General features: G+C 37.8%; 1 protein-coding gene and 1 pseudogene across 1 annotated transcript in view; one reads left to right on the forward strand and one right to left on the reverse strand.

Moving 5' to 3' along the window:
- Positions 1 to 23000, reverse strand: part of ME1 (malic enzyme 1) — a 190146-nt gene that overhangs the window by 32784 nt on the left and 134362 nt on the right. Inside the window, exons 7-9 of the mRNA XM_058734598.1 lie at positions 18417 to 18526; positions 2814 to 2911; positions 983 to 1096 (exon numbers count right to left, since the gene is read on the reverse strand). Coding sequence (XP_058590581.1) covers positions 983 to 1096; positions 2814 to 2911; positions 18417 to 18526 — 322 coding nt within the window. The remainder of the gene's footprint in view (positions 1 to 982; positions 1097 to 2813; positions 2912 to 18416; positions 18527 to 23000) is intronic.
- On the forward strand, positions 4939 to 13145 carry LOC131514839 (transmembrane and coiled-coil domain-containing protein 3-like; annotated as a pseudogene).

The raw sequence follows: 23000 nt of genomic DNA on the forward strand, positions 1-23000 counted from the left end.
TTGTGATGAACATCAGGTGTTGTATGAAAGTGCTGAATCACTAAAGTGTACACTTGAAACTAAAAATATACTGTATGTTAGCTAAATGAATTTCAATAAAAATTTAAAAAGAAAAAAAAACAAAAAACATTGTGTACATCTCTATTTCTATAGGACGTATTCTTACAATTCTATTGGATCAGAAGCATAAACTTGTAAAGGCTTTGGATACACATAAGATAGTTTTCCAGAAAGTTTGTTCACATTCACATTTGTTTCTATATTAAATTCCTGAAGCCTATGCTTATCACTGGTTATTTTAAAAATTCATTTCCATGTAGAAAGGGGATTTACAAGTATTTTTTCTGGCAGTTTAAGGAAGAGTGATTAATGTGCACAGAAGGTAGAAGTAATATTAATGCCTTATAACTATGTAGCAACATGGTCACATTCTTAGTCTTATTTGGTTCTCATAATAACCTATGAAGTAGGTCCTGTTATCTCTATTACAGCTGGGGAAATGACTTTGTCAGTTAACACTGTAACAGCCCATTTATTAACGCCCCTTCAGGAATTCTCATTGAAGCCCTCAAGACTTTGGTTGAGAGAAAGCGGCAAAAGAGGGGCTATTTCATTGTTTGTTCTTTTTTTATTCCAGCTAGTGTGCATTTTGACAGATAGCCCTTAGTAAAAGGACCTATAGCTAGGTGTTTCAGTTGTGTCACTATCAAACTGCCTCATGTGCAAACTAATTCAAGTGGCCTGACAATCCACAGAGTTGTAAAGGGCCTACGTACACTACAGGCAGATTCTACAGCTGAGCCACAAGCTTCTTTTTCAGAAGAGTAATCAGTATTATTGTACGACACGGTCATTCATGTGTAATGGCTACTCTTTTCACATGGTGTTGGGGTAGGGTGGGTGGAAGCAGTTGTAGTCTTTGAGATGGGCAGCCAGAACGGCACATTAATTTTTATTCTAGTTAAAACTGACAGATTCTTACCTTAACTATTAATCCTTTTGAGTCAACCAACCAGATCTTTTTCATGGCTTTCTCTTTTGGTAAACCTTCTTTTTCCATGGCCATAACAATCAGGTGTGCAATCCCTAAGGCAGCCTGAGAAGGAGGTAATGAACACAAACTTTAAAAAGTTGTTCCACGTAATGTTTCACTCCATTAGATCTTTATTAACAAGAAAGAACAAAACGGCTCCATTGACCTAAAGAGTTATATTCATTCATTTGTACTGGGAGCAAAGTATTTTTGTCACATTCAGGTTAAGCTAAAGGACAACTGTTTACTCTTCTTATCACAACAGAACCACTATTATGTGGCTTGCTTTTTAGCCACAGATAAACCAGTGATATCCTTGTCATCATCTTTAATCCTGTTAATGCAATTAAGATTTGCTTCAACAAGCAAATATTGACCCTAAAATAATGAACTGGTCAGCCTTGCTCATTGGACTGTATTGTTTATTGTTGGGCTCCAGATCCTCTAATTGAATTTGAAGAATGAAGCCTGGTCATTTGGATGGGAACTTGACCAATTAGGCAATAGAATAAAACATATAAAATCTCTGTCCCCAAGCACTTATTTACTCCATTAATTTGGACAAAGAAAGTACTGTGAAATCTCTTGCAAGATTAAAGGAATCTACTTCTTTGGTATTTGATAAATTTTGTGATAATCGGTGAATGTCCGAAACCTTTTCAGGGACAAACAAGTGGCAGTTTTGAGTCATCCAACCATGAATACCTCTGCCCTGCTGAGTATCAAGAACTGGCCTGTGCCATTCATCAAAACGCTTGGGAAATTCAAACAATTTGAATTCAAAGAAGAAATTTACTAAAATTAAATACAGCATGTAACATCGACACAAATAAAAACTCAAATTTTAATAAGCTATAATTTAGCCTTGATTTTATTTTGATGTGAAAACGAATTTGTGATTTACATCAGAATACTTTAAAAGGTTTACATCTTGGCATTTAAGTTCTAGCTTTGCATATTTTAAGAACAAGTAAAATCAAAACAAACACAATATATACAATTTTGACCAGTGTATTACACTTATTCATAATCCTATTCAATTTGAAATTGTAAAGCTTCTTAAGATATATACAGCCACAAAGTATTTCTCCATTCATTACATTCTATAATTCCAAATAATTTGGGCAGTTTTCTCACAAGAAGTTCAAACTCAATTGACATTTTAATTCCTATTGTTGGGGGTGAATTATTATCACTGGAGTCTAGTTTTCTTTCTTCAAATGATTAACTCATAGCAAAGGAGGACAGAAAACAGTCCACTTTTGTCTTGCTGCCATCTCCTTCCAGCAATTGTAAATGTTTTGGTGCTTTTGCACGTAAACAGTTATAATGCATGACGAATCTCCATTTCAATTTTTTTTCTTAAAAACTTGCATATAAGTGATCTATGTGTGCATTGACTTGTGAGACAAGGAAACTCTCATATGTGAAACTGGAGGATACTAAATTCATCAGATACAACAGCTTAAATCCTTAAAGGCTTTTATACATAATCACACACTGGAAACTTCTCTGTTCCCACATGGCACCTTAAATATGTAAAACAGAAACCCATGGCACCATTTGATTATCTTACAAATTTAAGACTGAAAACTATCGCTATGCCTCCTTATGAAAAATTAAAATGCCTCAATACTTACTTTTGGAAATCTTTCAATAAAACCTACAGATGCAATCTACTAAAAACTTAAAAGAATACCCTGAACTTCAAATTAATGAATAATTAAGATAAATTCCACTCATTAGTTTCAGAGAACATAAGACTGTATAAGGCAGGTACCTCTCCAGCTCCTTGGAAGAGTATTGTTTGATCAGACAGTTTGTTCTTGGTTATTCGAAGAGCCGCAAGGATCCCTGCCACTGCGACAGATGCTGTTCCTGAAACAAGTAATAAGTACCCTTGAGTGATCCTCAAACAGACCCTGCCAAATTCTAAGCCTCAAATCTTTATTCACATCTTGAAATCATCATACAATGTGGTAACTGGTACAGAAAGGGAACGTGCAGTTGTCTGACCCCACACTTATATATGAGGCAAAATTCTCAGGCTACTGTCATCAATATTTTAAGACAGAAACTCGCTACTATTCTTGAAAATATTGTGACTTAATGCAGTGATGTAATGACTAAGAGCATGGCATTTGGATTCTTATGTGGATTCCAGCTCAACCTGTTTACTAGCTGGATGAATTTAAAGGTTTATTTATTTTTGAGAGAGCACGCCAAGATGGGGAGGGGCAGAGAGAGAGGGGACAGAGGATCCAAAGCAGGCTCTGCACTGACAGCAGAGATGCCGATGCAGCTCAGACTCATGAACCATGTGATCGTGACGTGAGCTGAAGTCAGACACTTAACCAACTGAACCACCCAGGCTGAATGAATTTAGAGAAATTATTTTGTATATCAGTTTCCTCATCTGTAAAATAGTTGTACTGCATGAGATAAAAGAGTACTAAGTGCTATTCGATTCTTCCCCCTAATTACTCTAGGGGCTCTGAAACCTATTACTAATCCCCTCTACACAAAGCGGGTGCACAGTAAATGCTTCCTGATTAGGGTATTGATGGTAATGATATTTTACATACATCTGGAATTTAATCTTTTAATCTTCAATTTGAAAAACTGATAGTTAATAGCAATGAAAATCTGATGTTATTGCATCCTTTAATTGGCTTCCTACCTATAATAACCCCAAAGGTGCTGAACAATATTAATGTAAAATTTATTTAGAATGAAGACTGAGTTTTCCTCATCATGCTTTACGGTCATAGAAACTTCACAGTTTTAATTTTACTACTTTGACATACAGGCTTTCACAGATCACAGAGCAGTTTTTGTGCTTTTAAACATAATTACATAGCTCAACTTCTTTATTGGCTCATGTCTAAAATAAAACTTTGTACCCTCATGCAGTACTTTCCAGCTGTATATACATACTCCTCTAAATAACACTATAATGGTTACTAGATCACTCACCTGGGTAGTAAAGCTTAGTTAATTTTTAAACACCCATATTTAGTTGAAAAAAATTGACTGTAATAGGTTTGATGCATGACACAATGATGAAGTGTTATATATGCCATGTGCCAAAGATAGATTAAGTTTTTACCTTTAGTATGTTTGTTATTTTCAATCTTTTGGTTGGTTGTTTCTTTCTTACAGAATTTTGGTAGTCATAAATAAGACCACGATAATTATTGAAGACCTGTGTGTCTCCTGCATGTTTTTTTATTTAGAAACACAATGTGAATCATGAAAATAAAATGCTAGCCATTTTGAGCCACCATTATAATAAAGTATGAACTGTGGTAAGTCATACATTACGCAAAGGCTACACTTCTATACATTATCTAAAATGAAAGTCTGTATTTTCTTTGGGGAAATACTGAGAAGTGGAATTAGTGGATTATATAGTATTTATATTTTTAGTTTGGGCGACCCTCCATACTGTTTTCCACAATGGTTACACCAATTTGCATTTCCACCAACAGTGCACAAGGGTTCCTTTTTCTTCACATACTTGCCAACACCTAATATTTGTGTTTTTGATTTTAGTCATTCTGATAGGTATAAAGTGATACCTCGTTGTGGTTTTGATTTGCATTTCCCTGATGATGAGTGATGTTGAACAACTTTACATGTGTCTGTTGGCCAATTTAATCTCCTCTTTGGAAAAAAAAATGTCTGTTAAGGACCTCTGCCCACTTTTTAATCAGATTATTTGTTTTTTGGTGTTGAGTTTATAAGTTCTTTAAATACTTTGGATATTAACTCTGTATCAGATATATCATTTGCAAATAAATGAAAATACTAATTCAAAAAGATATATGCACCCCTATATTTACTGCAGCATTATTGACAATAACCAAGATATGGAATCAACCCAAATGTCCACTGATAGATGAATGGGTAAAGAAGATGTGGTACATACAGGTACGTACATACACAAACACACACAATGGAATATTACACAGTCAAATGAGATCTTGTCATTTGCGACAACATGGATGAACCTAGAGGATATAATGCTAAGAAAGTCATACAGAGAAAGACAAATACATGTGGAATCTAAAAAACAAATGAACAAACAAAAATCAGGATCAGATCTATAAATACAGAGAATGAACAAACTAATGGATACCAGAAAAGGAGGATGAGCAAAATGGGTGAAGGGGAGTGGGAGATACAGGCTTCCAGTTATGGAATGAATCAGTCACAGGAATAAAAGGCACAGCATAGGAATATAATCAGTGGTATTAGTGTCATAGTGTTATATGGTGACAGATGGTAGCTACACTTGTGGTGAGCACAGCATAACATATAGTTATTGAAACACTATGTTATATACCTGAAATTCACATAACATTGTGTGTCAACTATAATCAAATAAAAAATAATAGTAATAAATGAAAGCATGTGTAAAACAATGGCTTATCTATGCAGAAAAGACACCATAACAATTATGTGTTTGTCTCTTTGTCTCCTACATCAAGACAGACAGACTCACAAGAGCTGTTAAATAGATGAAAAAAAAATTTGAGAGAGACACTGGTATCCAGAAGATACGAAGTTATTCACAAATAGTAGTTCAAACTATCTCTATCTCTATCTCTATCTCAGGCTTTTTGAAGCTAGCCAGAAGTTTGGATTTCAGGGATTCTAAGCTCCCTTCCATCTCTGAGATTCTGCAATGTTAAGGGTCTCTATACATTCCACCAGAACCAACAAGATTTAACCAGTTGATGAATCAAAGTTGAAGTATCATCAGCAATCACTGTATCTGTATTATTTTTTTATTTTTTTTAAGTTTATTTGTTTATTCTGAGAGAGAGAGAGAGAGAGAGAGAGAGAGAGAGAGAGAGAGAGGAAGAGGGGGGGAGAGAGAGAGAGAGAGAGAGAGACAGACAGACAGACAGACAGCATGTGCGGGGTAGGGGCAGAGAGAGAGAGGAAGAGAGAGAATCCCAAGCAGGCTCTACACTATCAGTGCAGAGCTCAAACTCATGAACCATGAGATCATGACTGGAGCTGAAACCAAGGGCCAGATGCTTAACTGACTGAGGCACCCAGGCGTCCCAGTTTTTATTTGATTTGATTTTTTAAAAAAATTTTCCCCTGTTTTGATTTTAAACAGAACTGGGCATTTAAGAACAGAGAGAATAAAATATCTCAAAAGATCTAAATTATAATATGATGACATTTTTATATGGTTGTGCTGGATCATCCTGTATTAAAAGTCAAGACATTAGGAATGCGGGGAAGGGAGAAAGAAAAAGTCAGGACATTTTAAATTCGTATTAACTCAAATAAGATAAACTAAATCTCTGTCTACAGTGGATGTCAGAGGCTTCTATTTAAATGTGTATTCTATAACATTTCATGAGGACATAATAAAACATCCAAACTTCTCTTCATGGAATTAAGAATCAAAAAGATATTTTTACTACAAAAAATTAATTTGAGCATTATTCTTATACATTTCCTGGTCCTACTTTCTGGTACTACTTTGATTTAAATTTCACTACAGTCAAGGGAATTAGTGTGGCAAGCTGATACTTCACAAAAATGTAGGTTTTCACAATAAATTATTCCAAAATAACTTTTTTTTTGAGACTGAAAACTGAATTTTTAGTAAAGCACACAAAGACAGGCTGAAGTTTCTGACTTTTAAAGAGCAGTTAATATTTAACATTGACCAAAGAATGACCTCTACTAATGCAGTAATTCGTTAAATCTGATTAGGATTACTATATATAACCAGCAAAGGTGACTAATACGTAATCAAATAATTATAATCCTCACGTGCTACTAAATAAAGAGATCAGACAGAACTAGAAGCAAGCAGGGTGGGAGTGAATGTGTTGAAGCAGGGGCCACAGTATTTAGAGGACATGCTACCTGAGCACAGTATCAAAAGATTGAGATGAGAGCTCCAGGACCTCCCATAGGACAAGCATGTGCAAAGACATGGAGGCAGAGAAGACTGGTCAAATCGAGGGACTGAACACATAATTTAGTTTTCCATCTCCCCCAATGAACTCTACTAAAACAACAGAGAGAAGATTAAAAAAAAAAAAAAAAAAAAAAAAAAAGGTCAAGGAACCAGAAGAGGATAGCAGCAAAATCTTACCAGCTAGAAGGCAGATGGGCAAATGGCGACAGACTTAGTAGATGTGGGAAAGCTGAACTGTTGGCCAGCCATGGGGAATGCTAACAAGTGATTAGACTGATAAAGCAGAACTCTTGAAAGGCCTGGTTATAAGAGGGACCAAGAACCTCTGAAAGTGGGGATGAAGAAGAGGCTGAAAACAGGAGGTTGTTCAAAAATCTGTTAAGAAGTAGTTATAATCTAGATCCATTTTCCTCACCTTTTATTAGATGGCTGACCCTCCACACTCTGGAGGCTTATGTTATAGAAAGGGTAACCTGATTATTAAGACACCAGGCATAACTGTAAAACATCAGGGGAAATTGGTGGCAAGGGGTGCCATACTTGAAAACAAGAAGATTAAATGCAAATTTACATACTCAATATGCAGACCCCCCCCCCCCCCCACTCCTACTTGGCTCAAAGAATACTGGCAGAAAGCTCATCCTAGCAGAAAGCTAATGTCAGGAGAGAGACTGAAAAACCTTTTCTGTAGAATCTGAGCAATGTAAGAGAAAAAGGCCAGAAACTGACAAGGGAGATTTCCTTAAGGAAATGGCTCAACCAAATACCTTATAGTAAAAACCCTGAATACAAGCTCCATTTGTATACCAAGCCTCCTAAAATATAAAAGGGGAGAGAACACATGTGAAATTGTAGGTTTTATAGTGTTGCTGAAGCAAACACAACTTATTAGAATGCAAAGTGACATGAGGCTAGAGAAGTGTTTAGATCATGCAGGGCCTTCTACTACACACTAAAAGTAACTATATAAAGGAAGTATATAAAGCAAGGCAATTATAATTTATTATAGGTAACAGAAGGCTGCTAAAAGATTCTAAATTCAGAGAGTGGGGGGGGGGAATACATTTGCGAGTTGGAGGCCTGGTGGGATGTAGATGAGTTAAAAGGTCACTGCAATTATTGAGGAGAGAGGATATTGCAACAATCCAAGAGAGAAGCAAGTTGAGAGGGAGGAAATATTTAAGACAGAAAAATCAACAGGACTTAATGATTAAATACATAGGATGGGTGAGGAAAAAGTCAGGAATAATCATACATTTTCTTGTTTGGAGGACCAGGGGAAAATGTGCAAGGAAAACAGGAGTTCAGTTTTGAGCTTATAAGGTTGTCCTCTCTGTGTGCTGCTCAGGGAACAATGTCAAGAAGGTAGTTAGATATACAGGTCTGGAACTCAGTCCAGAAATCTAGGGCAGAGATAAAAGATCTGGAATTCAAAAATGTGTAGTTGTATTTGGGTCATGTGGATTGATAACACTATTCTGTGAGTAAGTTCTCTTCAAAAGGAGAGAACCCTAATGAATATAAACATGTAAGGAGTAAGGGCAGGAGAATGTGCTATAAGGAAGATGACTAAGTAAAAAAAGTGGTCAAAGAGGTAGGAGAAGCAAAAAAGTGGATGGCTGTCATGGAAACAAAGGGAGGAAGTAGTGACAAACATAAGAAAGGTCAATCAAGAAGGGAAATGACAAATAACCACACTAGATCTGGTAATTACATCATGGTGACCTTTCAGAGAGCTACTTTATTTACACGGGCTAGAGCCAAAGTTGGAGGGCAGTGTGCGGAGGAGTAAATAAAAGAAAAAGAACAGAGACAGCAGGTGTAGAGCAGTCCTTGGAAAAGCTTAGATAAGACAAGAAAGAGTGAGATGAAGATGGGGGTGGGAGGGAAACAGAGCCAAGTAAAATAGTTTATTTTTATATTTTTAAGGAAAGAATGACAAGGGCTGTTGCTGGGGAAAATGAGGATGAAGGCAATTATTTTAAAAATTAAAGCAGGGGCGCCTGGGCGGCTTAGTCGGTTAAGCGTCCAGCTCTTGATTTCGGCTCAGGTCATGATCTCGTGGTTGGTGGGATTGAGCCCCATGCTGACAGTGTGCAGCCTGCTTGGGATCCTGTCTCTCCCTCTCTCTAGGCCCCTTCCCCACTCATTCTCACTCTCACTCTCTCTCAAAATAAATAAACTTAAAAAAAAAAGAATTAAAGCAATTTAAACATGGGAAGGCTCATGGGAAGGCAGTAGAGAGAGAGTGGCTGAAGACACAGGAAAAGAAGCTAACCACTAATTCTAATGAGTTTTTCCAAACTGGAATGGTTTCGCTGTTACTAAAGCAGAGTAATGTTTGAAAAAATCTGCTAGATTAAATTCTTTTGCAGTAAGAATATTTGACAAAAGAATCGTGCATTCTAATTCATGGGCTGCTTTTTCTGTTAAATGTTTGATAAAACAAATTCTAATATAACAAAATAGTCTAAGTAGTTTTTTTGTCTTCTAGTATAAAGACATCTTAGCAGAAACGTAGGGGAATGCAACTGTGGTGTCTCCATATAAAATAAAGTGCTCTGGAATATGAATGTTAAGCCAACTGAGTATTAAAATCTACAAATAAGAGGAAGGAATAAGTGTAGTCAGAATACTGTTTTCTTTTTTTCTCTGTATAACTTCTTATCCTTCACATAACTGGTATCAATTAAGTGGTGACGTGAAGAATGCCTCTTATAAGGAAATGAGAGCACATACCAAATTACTACATAAACTAATAACAATACGACTTTGAAAAGAACACTAACAGACACAATAGGCTTTTGGTATTAAGTAATCTTGCTAATGAAAGATTATATGTTAGGTATTCTTGTGTTATGGCTCAACAGTTTAGCGTGGTATCTTTTGACACTTGAAAAATGTATTCATAAAAAGATGCCCATTGTAGCAAATCCATTAAACAGTTAAAATCCAGATATACAAAGACTAAAGAAATCACCTATAATCCTACTGCCTAGGTAGAATCCTTTTCAACATTCTGATGAATATTCTTACAGCTGTTTTCTATATCTGATATGTGCAAAGTAAAGAAAATTTTAATTTGTAAAAAATATCTCATGCCATGCATACGATTTTAGCATACTTTCTGCCACTTAACAATATCCTGTGACTACCTTATGATGTCAATAACATATTTTAAAATATTCTGTATACTTATAATATTCCATAATATGGATATGTCAAATTTATTTAACCAAACCTCTACTTTTAGATATTTAGAGGACTTCTGATTTTTTGTGTTTAAAAATAACATTACAATAGAGACTGCATTCCGGAGAGGGCAATGGGTGGCTAGGGCCCTCCTCAAGCCCAACCCTGCCCCCGTCCCCCACCCTGGGGGGCAGCCCCACCACATGCCACCTGAAAGGGGAAACAGGAAGGCTTCTCCCTGTCTGGCTCTCAGTGCCAACGAGTCAGGCCTAGCATGCACTGCGGCTGGGCCAGGTTCCAAAGTAGCTAGATAACTGATGCTGGATTCGTCAGGCCTGTTCCTGCCACACTCACACTGCTTGCTCCAGGACCACCTGCATGCAGCACCAGGTGCTGCGTTTGGTATCAGCTGAAAATGTGTATCTAAATATGAGCTCAGCTCAGCAGAAAGCTTTGGACAGCCTTGCCTTGTCCTGTAAAATTGGATCGTGAAGGTATTAGAGCAAATTACTTCTGGATGTTGCTTCTAGTACTTCCTTTGATAATGGATGCTGTGGAACATGGAGAGGTGTTGGAACATGCCATCAAGTTACAGCTTGAGGCGGACGGGTGGCTATAACTCAGAGGAAGCAGTGGATCCTCGATAGTTGCAGAAAGCTCTCTGGCTTTCTTCACTAAAAGACTGGGGTTCTTTACTGACTGAAAAGGACAGTCAGAGAAGTGGGAAAAGATGCCGGTCTGTGGGATGAAGAGAAAATGTTTCAGGTGCATACATTTGAAATGTTCCAAAAAGAGCTGAATGAAGTGAAAATGCACAGTCTTCCAGGCTGTCCATGGACCTGAGAGAGCCCTGCAGGGAAATTACAAAGATGTTGTGACCATGAAGGAGAGCAGCAGGCAGCACCTAGAGCCCTTGGGAGAGGCTGCAGTAAAGGAAGAGATGGAACCTGTGGAACTTCTAGCAGCAGAAAAACATCAAGTTGAAGCCCTCAAAAATACACATCATCAAAACAAGAGTTTATCCATGCTTGATGACATTCTTGAAGATGTGAGAAAGAGGAAGAACGCACTTTTGATGACAATGCATCAAAGGGGTCAATTTTGAGGCAGTTCTGAGGGTGGGAGAAGAGGCAACTCTAAGCAACACCTCACAAAAAATGAGAAGTGGAGCCTGATCTGGGTCTTAGCATGCTGACTGACTCCCAGAATGACCAGTATATTTTGACCAAGCCCAGAGACACAACAATCCCGGGTGCAGATCACCACCTGACCAAGAACGCTGTTAGCACAGGAGCATTGTCTTTCCTTGGAGCCGGGTGTGCATAGCAACGGGACTGCCAACATACAATATTTCCTTTCACGACTGCTGGGGTACTTTTGGGACCTCCAGGACGAAAGGGGATTAAGTTTATTGTACAAGTGGAGACATGAGAATTTGGGGTTCTTTACTCTTTTTCTTATTGGCTTAGAATTTTCCCCAGTGAAGCTGAGAAAGGTAGGAAAGATTGCCCTACAAGGACCACGTCATATGGCACTAGCAGTGACTGCATTCGGCTTACTATGGGGACATCTTTTACAGATCAGACGCACCCAGAGCACTTTATTTCTACTTGCTTGTCCTTATCAAGCACACCCGTAGTGTCCAGGCTCCTCATGGGTAGTACCTGTGGTGAAAAAGAAGCAGGTGATGCTGACTATACACGGTGCTGCTCGAGATGCTCAGAGTGCAGGACACGCAGCCAGGCTTTAGTCATGGCCCACAGGGCGGCCCTTATCCAATTCACTACTGTGAATACTGGCTTGTTGGCTAGATTCTCTTCTCTGTGGCTGCTGCTTTTCTTCTATGCCTTATCATAAAGACTTATCTCATAGGTCTATCTTATCTAAAGCTGCACATTGAAAGCAAAGGGAATAAAAAATATCTTATAAGAATCTGTGCTTTCACCTCTTTTTCAAAAATGTTTTATGTATTTTTGAGAGAGAGAGAATGAGAGCAGGGGAGAGGCAGATAGGCAAGGGGACAGAGGATCAGAAGCAGGCTCCCTGGCTCTGCACTGACAGCAGAGAGCCCGATGCAGGGCTCAAATCAAACCCATTAACTGTGAGATCATGACCTGAGCCAAAGTTGGAAGCCTAACCGACTGAGCCACCGGGGTGCCCCACTGCTTTCATCTTTTTTTTTACATTTATTTATTTATTTTTGAGAGACCGAGAGAGACAGAACACAAGTGGGGGAGGGGCAGAGAGAGAGAGGGAGAGAGAGGAGAGAGAGAGAGAGAGAGAGAGAGAGAGAGAGAGAGAGAGAGAGAGAGAATCAGAAGCACACTCCAGGTTCTGAGCTGTCAGCACAGAGCCCAACACGGGACTTGAACTCATAAACCATGAGACCATGACCTGAGCCAAAGTCGGATGCTTAACCAACAGAGCCACCCAGGTGCCCCTGCCTTCATCTTTTTAATGCTGTCACGGAGCTGTTGGATGTCTCCATGGAGCTGGGCTGCTTCCTGGCCAGACTGCTCATCTCTTCCCAAGGCTACAAGGTCACCGAGGAGATCGTGTCTTAAGTTAAGCCTACTTGTGACTTCCTGGTTACCATTTTCTTTGCATCAGTTAGCAGGTCTTCACCTGTTTCCCACTTTTGTGGTGTAGGAGCTCACAGTCCTGATGGTCCCTACTTTGTTGGTGGTGATCATGAAGTTTGATCTAGTATCTCTGGTTCTTGTCTCTTCCTGCCGAAGACCAGCCAGTACATCAAGTGGCTCACGGCCACAGGGCCCAAGTGAGCAGCTTCTCTTCCATTCTGGGAGTAGAGTGCGCAGAGTGGGCATCACCTCTCAGAGGCGTACCTCCCAGTCCTGACTGTGACTATGCTCAGCCTTTTGTGGCGCCAGTGCTATGAAGAGCTGCAATTATCAAGTGTGTGCCACCTCAGGAGAGTTGGTCAAGTCCCTAAGGGCACCGAGATGACACATGACTTCACAAAGTGAAACCTGGGTATGGAAATCCAGAAGCTTGGGACACTTCAGTGAGGGCACATTTAGGGCACATTTCTGTGAGCCAGCTACATCAGGAACAAAACACTCCATTAAAGGTGGGGGGTGGAGCCTTCCTACTGGCCTGACTTTATAACTTACTGCCATAGTTTAGGATTTACCAAAATAATTTACCGCATTCAGTTGATTAAGAATAGTACAAATATAATGCTGCGTTTTACAAATCGCCTTGACTATTTTGTCTGGATGTGCCTTTTCTTCTGAAATTAATGTTAACTTTCTATTGTTACTTCATCAGTACATGATTTTTTCGGAAAGAATAATAATTAGAAAGGTTTTTATTTATTGTTCAACTTTACCGTTTTAATATGTTGGTCAATGTTTGTTAACAATCCCGTGATGTGAAATTTTAATTCTGGCAATGAGTTTGAAAAGTTACTTTTAATACTTAAGGCCTACACTTTCTAATATGAGACAAGTATATTCTAAATGTCTTTGTTCTTTATTATAATAATCTAAAAGCTCAATTCAATTTTTATTATATATATCATTCTTTTAAAATATTTGCTTTGATTCACAAGAATACACATGCTTTTAAAAAAGATCATTTATGATCAGAGAATAATTGAAAAAATAGTATTGCAACAATAATGTTAATAATACATAACTAATGTTAACAATACTATTAATAACAATAAGTATCCTTATCTAAACAGACATTCTACCAAAGAAGATACACAAATGGCCAATAGGCACAGGAAAACGTGCTCAACATCACTAATCATCACAGAAATGCAAATCAAAACCATACGAGGTATCACTTTGCACCTGTTAGAAGGGTTATTACCAGACACAAGAAGTAACAAGTGTTGGCAAGGATGTGGAGACAAGAGAACTCTGGTGCACCACTGGTGGAAAGTAAATTGGTGCGGCCACTATGAAAAAAAGTATAGAGATTCTTCAAAAAATTAAAGATAAAACTACCATATGATCCAGCAATTTCTCTTCTGGGTATTTATCTAAAAGGAATGAAATCACTATCTTGAAAAGATTATCTGCAACCCCACGTTCATTGCAATATTATTTACAATTGCCAAGACATGGAAAAAGTCTAAAATGTCCATCGATGGATGAATGAATTAAAAAAATGTGATACACACACACACACACACACACACACACACACACACACACACAATGGAATATTATTCAGCCATAAGAAAAGAAGGAAATCCTAATATCTGTGACAACAGAAATGGATCTTGAGGGTATGAGGCTAAGTGAAATAAGTCAGATGGAGAAAGACAAATACTCACTCATATGTGGAATCTAAAACAAAACCAAAACCAAAAAGCCAAATTCATAGAGAACAGATTGGTGGCTCCCAGAGGCTGGGGATGGGAAGTGGGCAAAAGGCATGAAGGTTTTCAAAAGGTACAAATTTCCAGTTATAAAATACTAAGTCCTGGGGCATGTGGGTGTTTCAAGTCGGTTAAGCATCCAACTTTGCCTCATGTCATGATCTCAAGGTTAGTGAATTCGAGCCCCGCTTCTGGCTCTCTGCTGTCAGCATGGAGCCTGCTTCAGATATTCTGTTCCCCTCTCTCTCTGCCCCTCCCCTGCTTGTGTTCTTTCTCTCTCTCTCCTTCTCAAAATGAATAAACATTTAAAAGTAAATAAACAAACAAATAAATAAGTCCTGCAGATGTCATGTACAGCCTGGTGACATACTATATTGTGTATCTGGAAGTTGCTAAGAGTAAATTTTAAAAGTTCTTGTCACAAGAAACTGTAACTATACATGGTGATAGATGTTAACTTACTGTGGCAGTCATTTTGCAATATATACATATACCAAATCATTATATTGCACTTAAAACTAATAGTGTTACATGCCAATTATATCTCCATTAAAATAATAAACACATATTTAAAATAAATAAATATCCTTGTACATTTGCTTTACATACTTTTACTTGCTCAGGATAAATTTCTACAAATGGAATTGTCGGCTCAAAGAGCCGTAGATTTTTAAGGTTTTTGACACATACTGCCTTCCCAAGAGTTGCACCAGTTTATATTTCCACCATTGATATATGAGTGCTCATCTTCTTACAGCATCGTTAACAGTTGGGATTACTATAGAAAATCTTTGCCAGCTTGATACAGAAAATCAGTTTTTCATTTGCTTTTCAATATTCTTTTTAAAACTTAGTGGTGTTAAACTCTGAAGCATGTTTTCTGGCCAATAGTCTTCCTTCTTTTGTGAAAAGTCCATTCTATCATGTCTGATTTTTGATCTTTTCAATTATCAAAGCATTTAGTATAAGATTAGGCTATATTTACCTTATTTTTTTAAAAAATCCTAACAAATTTGTTTATTATGGCTGAATATTCTATGTAAAATATTTACAATGTTATGTTAGAGAACAGCCATTCCAGAGAGGGTATTATGAGAAGAAAAACCTCTTTTTGTCATTGATTTTATTTTATTTTATTTTTTTTTCAACGTTTTTTATTTATTTTTGGGACAGAGAGAGACAGAGCATGAACGGGGGAGGGGCAGAGAGAGAGGGAGACACAGAATCGGAAACAGGCTCCAGACTCCGAGCCATTAGCCCAGAGCCTGACGCGGGGCTCGAACTCACGGACCGCGAGATCGTGACCTGGCTGAAGTCGGACGCTTAACCGACTGCGCCACCCAGGCGCCCCATGTCATTGATTTTAAATGACCAGAGGATGAGACCTTATTGTTTTGATCTGAATTTGCTGAATTCAGATTATAGAATTAAATTTCCAATTTCTTAACATATTTAACTGGCACATTTTTTCCAGTTAAAAATAATTATAATTACAATGCAATAAGGTCCAAATCTCTATCTAAAACCAAAATCTCTATCATTTAAAATTATTTTAGATTATTTAGATAAATTATAAGATTTTTAAAATCAAATACTTTTCATAAAATATCTTTAAATAACACATCTGTTAAAAAAAGAAAAGAAAAGGGGCGCCTGGGTGGCGCAGTCGGTTGAGCGTCCGACTTCAGCCAGGTCACGATCTCGCGGTCCGTGAGTTCGAGCCCCGCGTCGGGCTCTGGGCTGATGGCTCGGAGCCTGGAGCCTGTTTCCGATTCTGTGTCTCCCTCTCTCTCTGCCCCTCCCCCGTTCATGCTCTGTCTCTCTCTGTCCCAAAAATAAATAAATAAACGTTGGAAAAAAAAAAGAAAAGAAAAGAAACGAAAAAAGTTCTCCCCAGGGTCCAGTGTGAAACATTTATTTACATGGTAAGGCTGTAATGGCTACATAATTATTTTCCTTGGCACTGGAAAGCAATTTCTATGCCCACAGTGGGGAAAGTATTACATTGTGGGCAAAATGGTAAAAACATAAGGTTAAAAAGGTAAAATAGAAACATATGGGGATAATGTGTCACTAAGGACACTATTTTGGTATGGAGAAATGCACAAAATGATTTCGTTGTTTCTAATCAGAACCCCAATAACTTGCCAAAAGTTTTCTCTAGTCAGAGATTGGGCCCATTTTTGTCAAATCTGTCTTTTTGTTGGCTAAGGCAGTCATACTCTAAAATTCCTATGTGTAAAGAGGTAAACATGCAGATTTTATTTTAGGACAGATTTGCTGGGGTGAAAAATTAGTTATTTAATGCCTCCACAGTGGTGACCCGCTGGGTGGAGTGGGGAATATTCTGTTGTGGACACTCCAGAGCAATTCCACATGCAATACTCTTGGCCTTGACTTAAGTAAGCATCTGCCTCAGATTTCTTGTGCTCCTGACTTTAATTCTGATACAGCCTAGGCCTTGACCTCTAAATTCTGACTAAGTCGATAGGAGCTCTGACCCTAATTCCAAACTGCTCATTTTGTTTGATAATTTGGATTTAGCACTGTTTGTCTTAAACTGAACTCTGATGCCTATTAATTCTGTGTATTGATTCAAAAGTATGTAATATCAGTCTGTAAAGATGGATATTTCTGTGGGACCCACAAAATCCAAAGATAAGAATATTAAAGAAAGGATAGTTTTTTCAGCAGTGAATATGGCTATTTTTTTTTTTTTAAGATTTTAAGTAATCTTTACGCCCAATGTGGGGCTTGAACTCACAACCTTAAGATCGAGAGTCAATGCTCTACCAACCGAGCCAGCCAGACGCCCCTAATGTGACTATTTTAGAGACCACTACAAAATTAACTGGTCAGTGACCCAGTCACTGGTCTACAAAATCTGTCTGCAGCACCAAAAGCACGCTATCACTATATATGTATCTTCAAGTTATAGCTATAATAGAGCTATAGTGCTGTAAAATTAGATTCTTTACTTCCCTTTTGAATTTCTCCAAATATTCACTTCTCATGAATAAATATTCAAAAAGAAATTTAAATAAAAAAGAAAGAAAATAAAGTTGAAGTAACGTATAGCAGCATCTTTATCACGAAAATGATACTACAGTAACCATGTGATTAACATCACAAAGGATTTGGGGGAAAGAAAGACTCAACCAATTGCTTTAGTATGCCTCAAAAGGTACAGAGGCTCATTATTTTTAAACACATTATATTCATATAGTTATGTCACAATACAGAATTTAAGCATAGTGAATTTTAAAAGTTATATTTGTAAAGTACAACTCAGTTCAGAGGGTATTTTCACACATAATTACTTGTCCTCAATATAAACTCTATGAATAGACAAACATTATTAGCATCCTCGTCTTACATTTAAACTCTTCTTAGACCACCTCATTTCCAATAGCATTCAACATCTTATTTCACATTGGCTGTCTTCCTGCTAAGTTCCCCGTTGGCACTTATCACCACTCAGATCTAATGCTTCTTTCAAATACTACATTAGAATACCTCACTCATGGTCTACAACCTCTTACCTTTCCAGGTTGTTCAATTTTCCCCATTATGCCGATTCTTTCATTTTAAACATCCAATTTATTATTTTTTTTAAGTTTACTTATGTTTTAAAGAGGGGGAGACTGAGAATCCCAAGCAGGCTCTGCGCTGTCAGTGCAAAGCCCAACGAGGGGCTCTATGTGGAGCTGGAACTCATGAACCCTAAGATCATGACTTAAGTCAAAACCCAGACTCGGAGGCTTAACAGACTGAGGTGCCACCCAGGTGCCCCCTATTACACACATTCTTTAACCTCATGGGAATATCTGGACCCTTTTGCCCTATGCATTCTGTATCTTCACTTCCTTCCCTATCCAGCTTACCTTGAATATCATCATTGAATGTGCAATACTGGTTTTGATATTTCTTCAGGAGACGAAATGCATTTATATTGGCAAAATCTTCAAATTGAATAAGGCAATTCATCCCATACCTATGGGACAAAACATTCACTTTAGAAGAGGTTCATGAAATAACATAAAAATAAACCTCTGAAATCAGTCTACAGAAAAGATAAAACCTTTTCTTTTAAAGGTTCTATTTTGCTACTTAGTGTAAGTATGTAATACAATGTCTGTTCAGCAAATATTCACTGCATACTTAGTACAGAAAAAGCATTGTGTTGGCATTGTGAAATAATACAAAACTGAGAAAAATAAGGTCCCTATCATTGAAGAATTTAAAATTTAGTAATTTTTAGAAAGTTTTTGAAAAAATAGAAAGTAACATAAAAGCGTTATAAACAAGCAATTATAGATGTTGAGAGGACAGATATTTCTTCGGGCTGGAATCAAAGACCTGGTAATAAATGAACTGAGTTGTTGTTGTTTTTTTTAATGTTTATTTATTTTTGAGAGAGAGAGAGACAGAGACAGAGTGTGAGCAGGGGAGGGGCAGAGAGAGAGGGAGACACAGAATCTGAAGCAGGCTCCATGCTCTGAGCTGTCAGCACAGAGCCCAACCCAGGGTTTGAACCCACAAACTATGAGTTCATGACCCGAGCCGAAGTCAGATACTTAACCAACTGAGCCACCTAGGTGCCCACAAATGAACTGAGTTTTAAGGAACAGAGATGTAGGTTTTTATAAGCCAGGTAAATACCAGAAGCAACATGAGATGCAAATTGAGAAAGAAAAAAATTTTCAAAAAATAGCAAGAAACCCTATTTGGCTATAATGTGGTGATACATGTAAGGGTGTACTAAAAATAAGGTCAGAATTTTATATTGGAAACCTTAAAATTCTAGCCTAGGATTCTGGTTTTTATTCTATATTAATGGCCAAACACTGAAAGGCTTTGAGCTTTGAAGTATATTGGACAGATTTTTACTTCTGATATTAATAGCTTACTTGTCTGACCCCTTATATGATCATCCACCTGGGTAACCTATCCAAAGCAAGAGGAATTAACATTATTGATAACCCAGGATTCTAAGAGTTGCCAGAGAAAGCCATATACCCATGCCTTGCCACTACAGTTATATGGTCTCCAACCTTGGCTAGATTCCCACTGCCACCCTACATGTGATTCCTCTTATTTGTTCTTGGTCAGCTTCCACTTCCATTATACCCAGTGGCTATTCCCAAGCTTTCCCAATCCTTTAAAATCTTGACCTCTTCACATGTCTCCCACATCTGGCATAGTGAGGGCATAATACATGATCTCCCTCAACTGTGCCCCCCACCCCGACCCCGACCTCTATCTTTAGCTGTATTCTTCAGGCATCAGTGGACAAGGTATTCCTCCTCCTCTTCAAGGTACCTCACCACAGGTGCCACATTCTCACTCCCTTCTTCTCAGTTAGCTCCCTCCCTTGTACTTATAACTTCTTCTAGAGAAGTTCCATCCTCTCACCTGATTGAGTTTGAATCTCTCATTAAAGGGAAAAAGTTCTCTCTTGACCCCATGTTTTTCCTACTTAATGTGCTTGAAATAGTAGTTTATAGTTCATCTCTTATTTATTTCTCAGTCCCCTGGAGTTTCCTATCTACCCTCATCATTCTAGTAAAATTGTTGTTCTCAAGTTAAAATATTTCCTGACTAAATCTAATGAACACTATTATCAATATTTAATTTACCAGACCTCTTTGCTGCATTGCCACTAATCTGTTTGTCTTTTTTCTTGAAATTCTATTCCCCAGCCTTCTGAAATGTCATACTTTTCTGTGCCTTCTCCTAAATTTGTGATTATTTCTTCTTTCTACTTTGTGGCATCCTTAGCACCTAAACATTGGTGTTTTCTACTACTCTGTCATTGGCTACTGTGTATGAGCATGTGTGTATCCTATAAAATCTCAATCCCGCTTATGGCTTTCATTATCAACCATATATACTGACTCCCAAATGTGCATCCCTAGTCTGTTCCTATCAACTTCAGATATGCATATCCCACAACCAGCTGGATAATTTTACTTGAACGTACCTCAAACTAGAAAATCCACAATTAAATTCATTACTTTCCCACAGTACCTATAAGTGCACAAGTTTTTGTTGGAAGAAGTAACTTATAGATATCTTCTAATTCCTGATTTTAATACCACATCCCTTCGTCATGACAAAATCAAAGCTATAGTTCCTTATCTTTCTTCCCCCATGATGCCAATTTTTTCAGAAGAGAGGGTGATAAACTTCCCCTCATTTCTCACTTCTTGTCAATATTTTGCCAATAATTCAAAGGCCATCTCAAACTTTGCAGAAGAGGTCTTTCCTTATCCAACCAAATACTTTGTGAATCAGTTATTTTTCTTCCATTGTGGTAATTTATATATTATTATATTTGCCCTTGGTGGAGAATCTTTTTCAATCACCATTAAATTCATAGGGGAAACTGGTTTCTGAATTTTTATTGATTGATTGATTCACTGATTCCTAGTGAAGTCCAACATCTTTTTTTATGTCATTTGGTCATTTGTAATCCTTTCTGTCAGATTATGTTTTTTGGCTCTATTCTTACATTCCTTTATTATTTCATAAGAACTCTTTACATAATGTTAAGAATATTAACTTGTTATATATGTTGCATATGGTTTCCCTACTCTAGTATATTGTGCCATTAATCATTTACAATGTCCCTGTTTGTTTTCACAAAAGGAATTTAAAATTTTTATGTTGTCAGATCTCTCTTTTTCTTTACAGTTTCTGCCCTTGACAGTCTTCTTACTACAGTCTTCTCTACATTTAAATATTAATTAAAAATTTATTCTGGTGATATCATAGATTTAGGAAATAATCTCTATATCTGGTATTATTTTTTTACTGTTTGGATGTAGTTTAAAAAAAATTTTTTTTAATGTTTATTTATTTTTGACAGAGACAGAGCATGAGCGGGGGAGGGGCAGAGAGAGAGAGGGAGACCAGAATCCGAAGCAGGCTCCAGGCTCTGAGCTGTCAGCACAGAGCCCGACGCAGGGCTCAAACTCACAGACCGCAAGATCATGACCTGAGCCGAAGTGGGACACTCAATCGACTGAGCCACCCAGGCACCCCGAATGTATTCTTTTTTTTAAAAAAGATATTCAAAATTTCTATTTTCTATATAATTCATTCAACTATGTCAGAACTATTTATTTAATAGCCATCATTTCCTCTCAACATCTGTAATCAAATACTATATTCTGATATATAGCAGGGTTGGTTTCTGTGCTTTTCCTTTTATTTTTTATATATAATTTATTGTCAAAGTGGTTTCCATACAACACCCAGCGAGTGCTCATCCCAACAGGTGCCCTCCTCAATGCCCATCACCCACTTTCCCCTTTCCCCCACCCCACCCCCCATCAACCCTCAGTTTGTTCTCTGTATTTAAGAGTCTCTTATGACTTGCCTCCTTCCCTCTCTGTAACTTTTTTTTTTCCCCCTTCCCCTCCCCCCTGGTCTTCTGTTAAGTTTCTCAGGATCCACCTAAGAGTGAAAACATACGGTATCTGTCTTTCTCTGTATGACTTATTTCACTTAGCATAATACTCTCCAGTTCCACCCACGTTGCTACAAATGGCCAGATTTCATTCTTTCTCATTGCCAAGTAGTATTCCATTGTATATATAAACCACATCTTCTTTAGCCATTCGTCAGTTGATGCACATTTAGGCTCTTTCCATAATTTGGCTATTGTTGAAAGTGCCCTATGCATCAGCACTCCTGCATACCTTGGGTAAATTCCTAGCAGTGCTATTGCTGGGCCATAGGGTAGATCTATTTTTAGCTTTTTGAGGAACCTCCACACTGTTTTCCAGAGTGGCTGCATCAGTTTGCATTCCCACCAACAGTGCAAGCGGGTTCCCGTTTCTCCACATCCTCGCCAGCATGTATAGTTTCCTGACTTGTTCATTTTAGCCACTCTGACTGGCGAGAGGTGGTATCTCCATGTGGTTTTGATTTGTATTTCCCTGATGAGGAGTGACGTTGATGTGCTTTTCCTTTTATTCTACTGATGCTAATGACAACAAATATTTTTTCACTTTAAAGCAATATGCATATGTCTGTACATACTTGCTTATTCTTTACAACCATTCTATGAGGCAAGTAGTATTATTATTCTTATCTTACACATGAGAAAAACAGGCACAGCTTGTTGATACTTCCTGGTAATAACAGTCCAATAGCAACGATTAGGGTACTAATCTCTTTATCCAGAAAAAAATGACTCTGTTTTAATTACTACAGTTTTTAAATGTCTTTATTTTTTTTATTTTTAATGTTTATTTTTGAGAGAGAGAGAGAGAAAGAGCACAAGCAGGGGAGGGGCAGAGGGAAAGAGGCAGACACAGAATCTGAAGCAAGCTTCAGGCTCTGAGCTGTCAGCACAGAGCCCGACGCGGGGCTCGAACTCACAAACTGCGAGATCATGACCTGAGCCAAAGTCGGCGCTTAACAGACTGAGGCACCCAGGCATGCCTAAATATCTTTAA

Source organism: Neofelis nebulosa, chromosome 6 (genome assembly GCF_028018385.1).
Source record: "Neofelis nebulosa isolate mNeoNeb1 chromosome 6, mNeoNeb1.pri, whole genome shotgun sequence".
Lineage (NCBI taxonomy): Eukaryota > Metazoa > Chordata > Mammalia > Carnivora > Felidae > Neofelis > Neofelis nebulosa.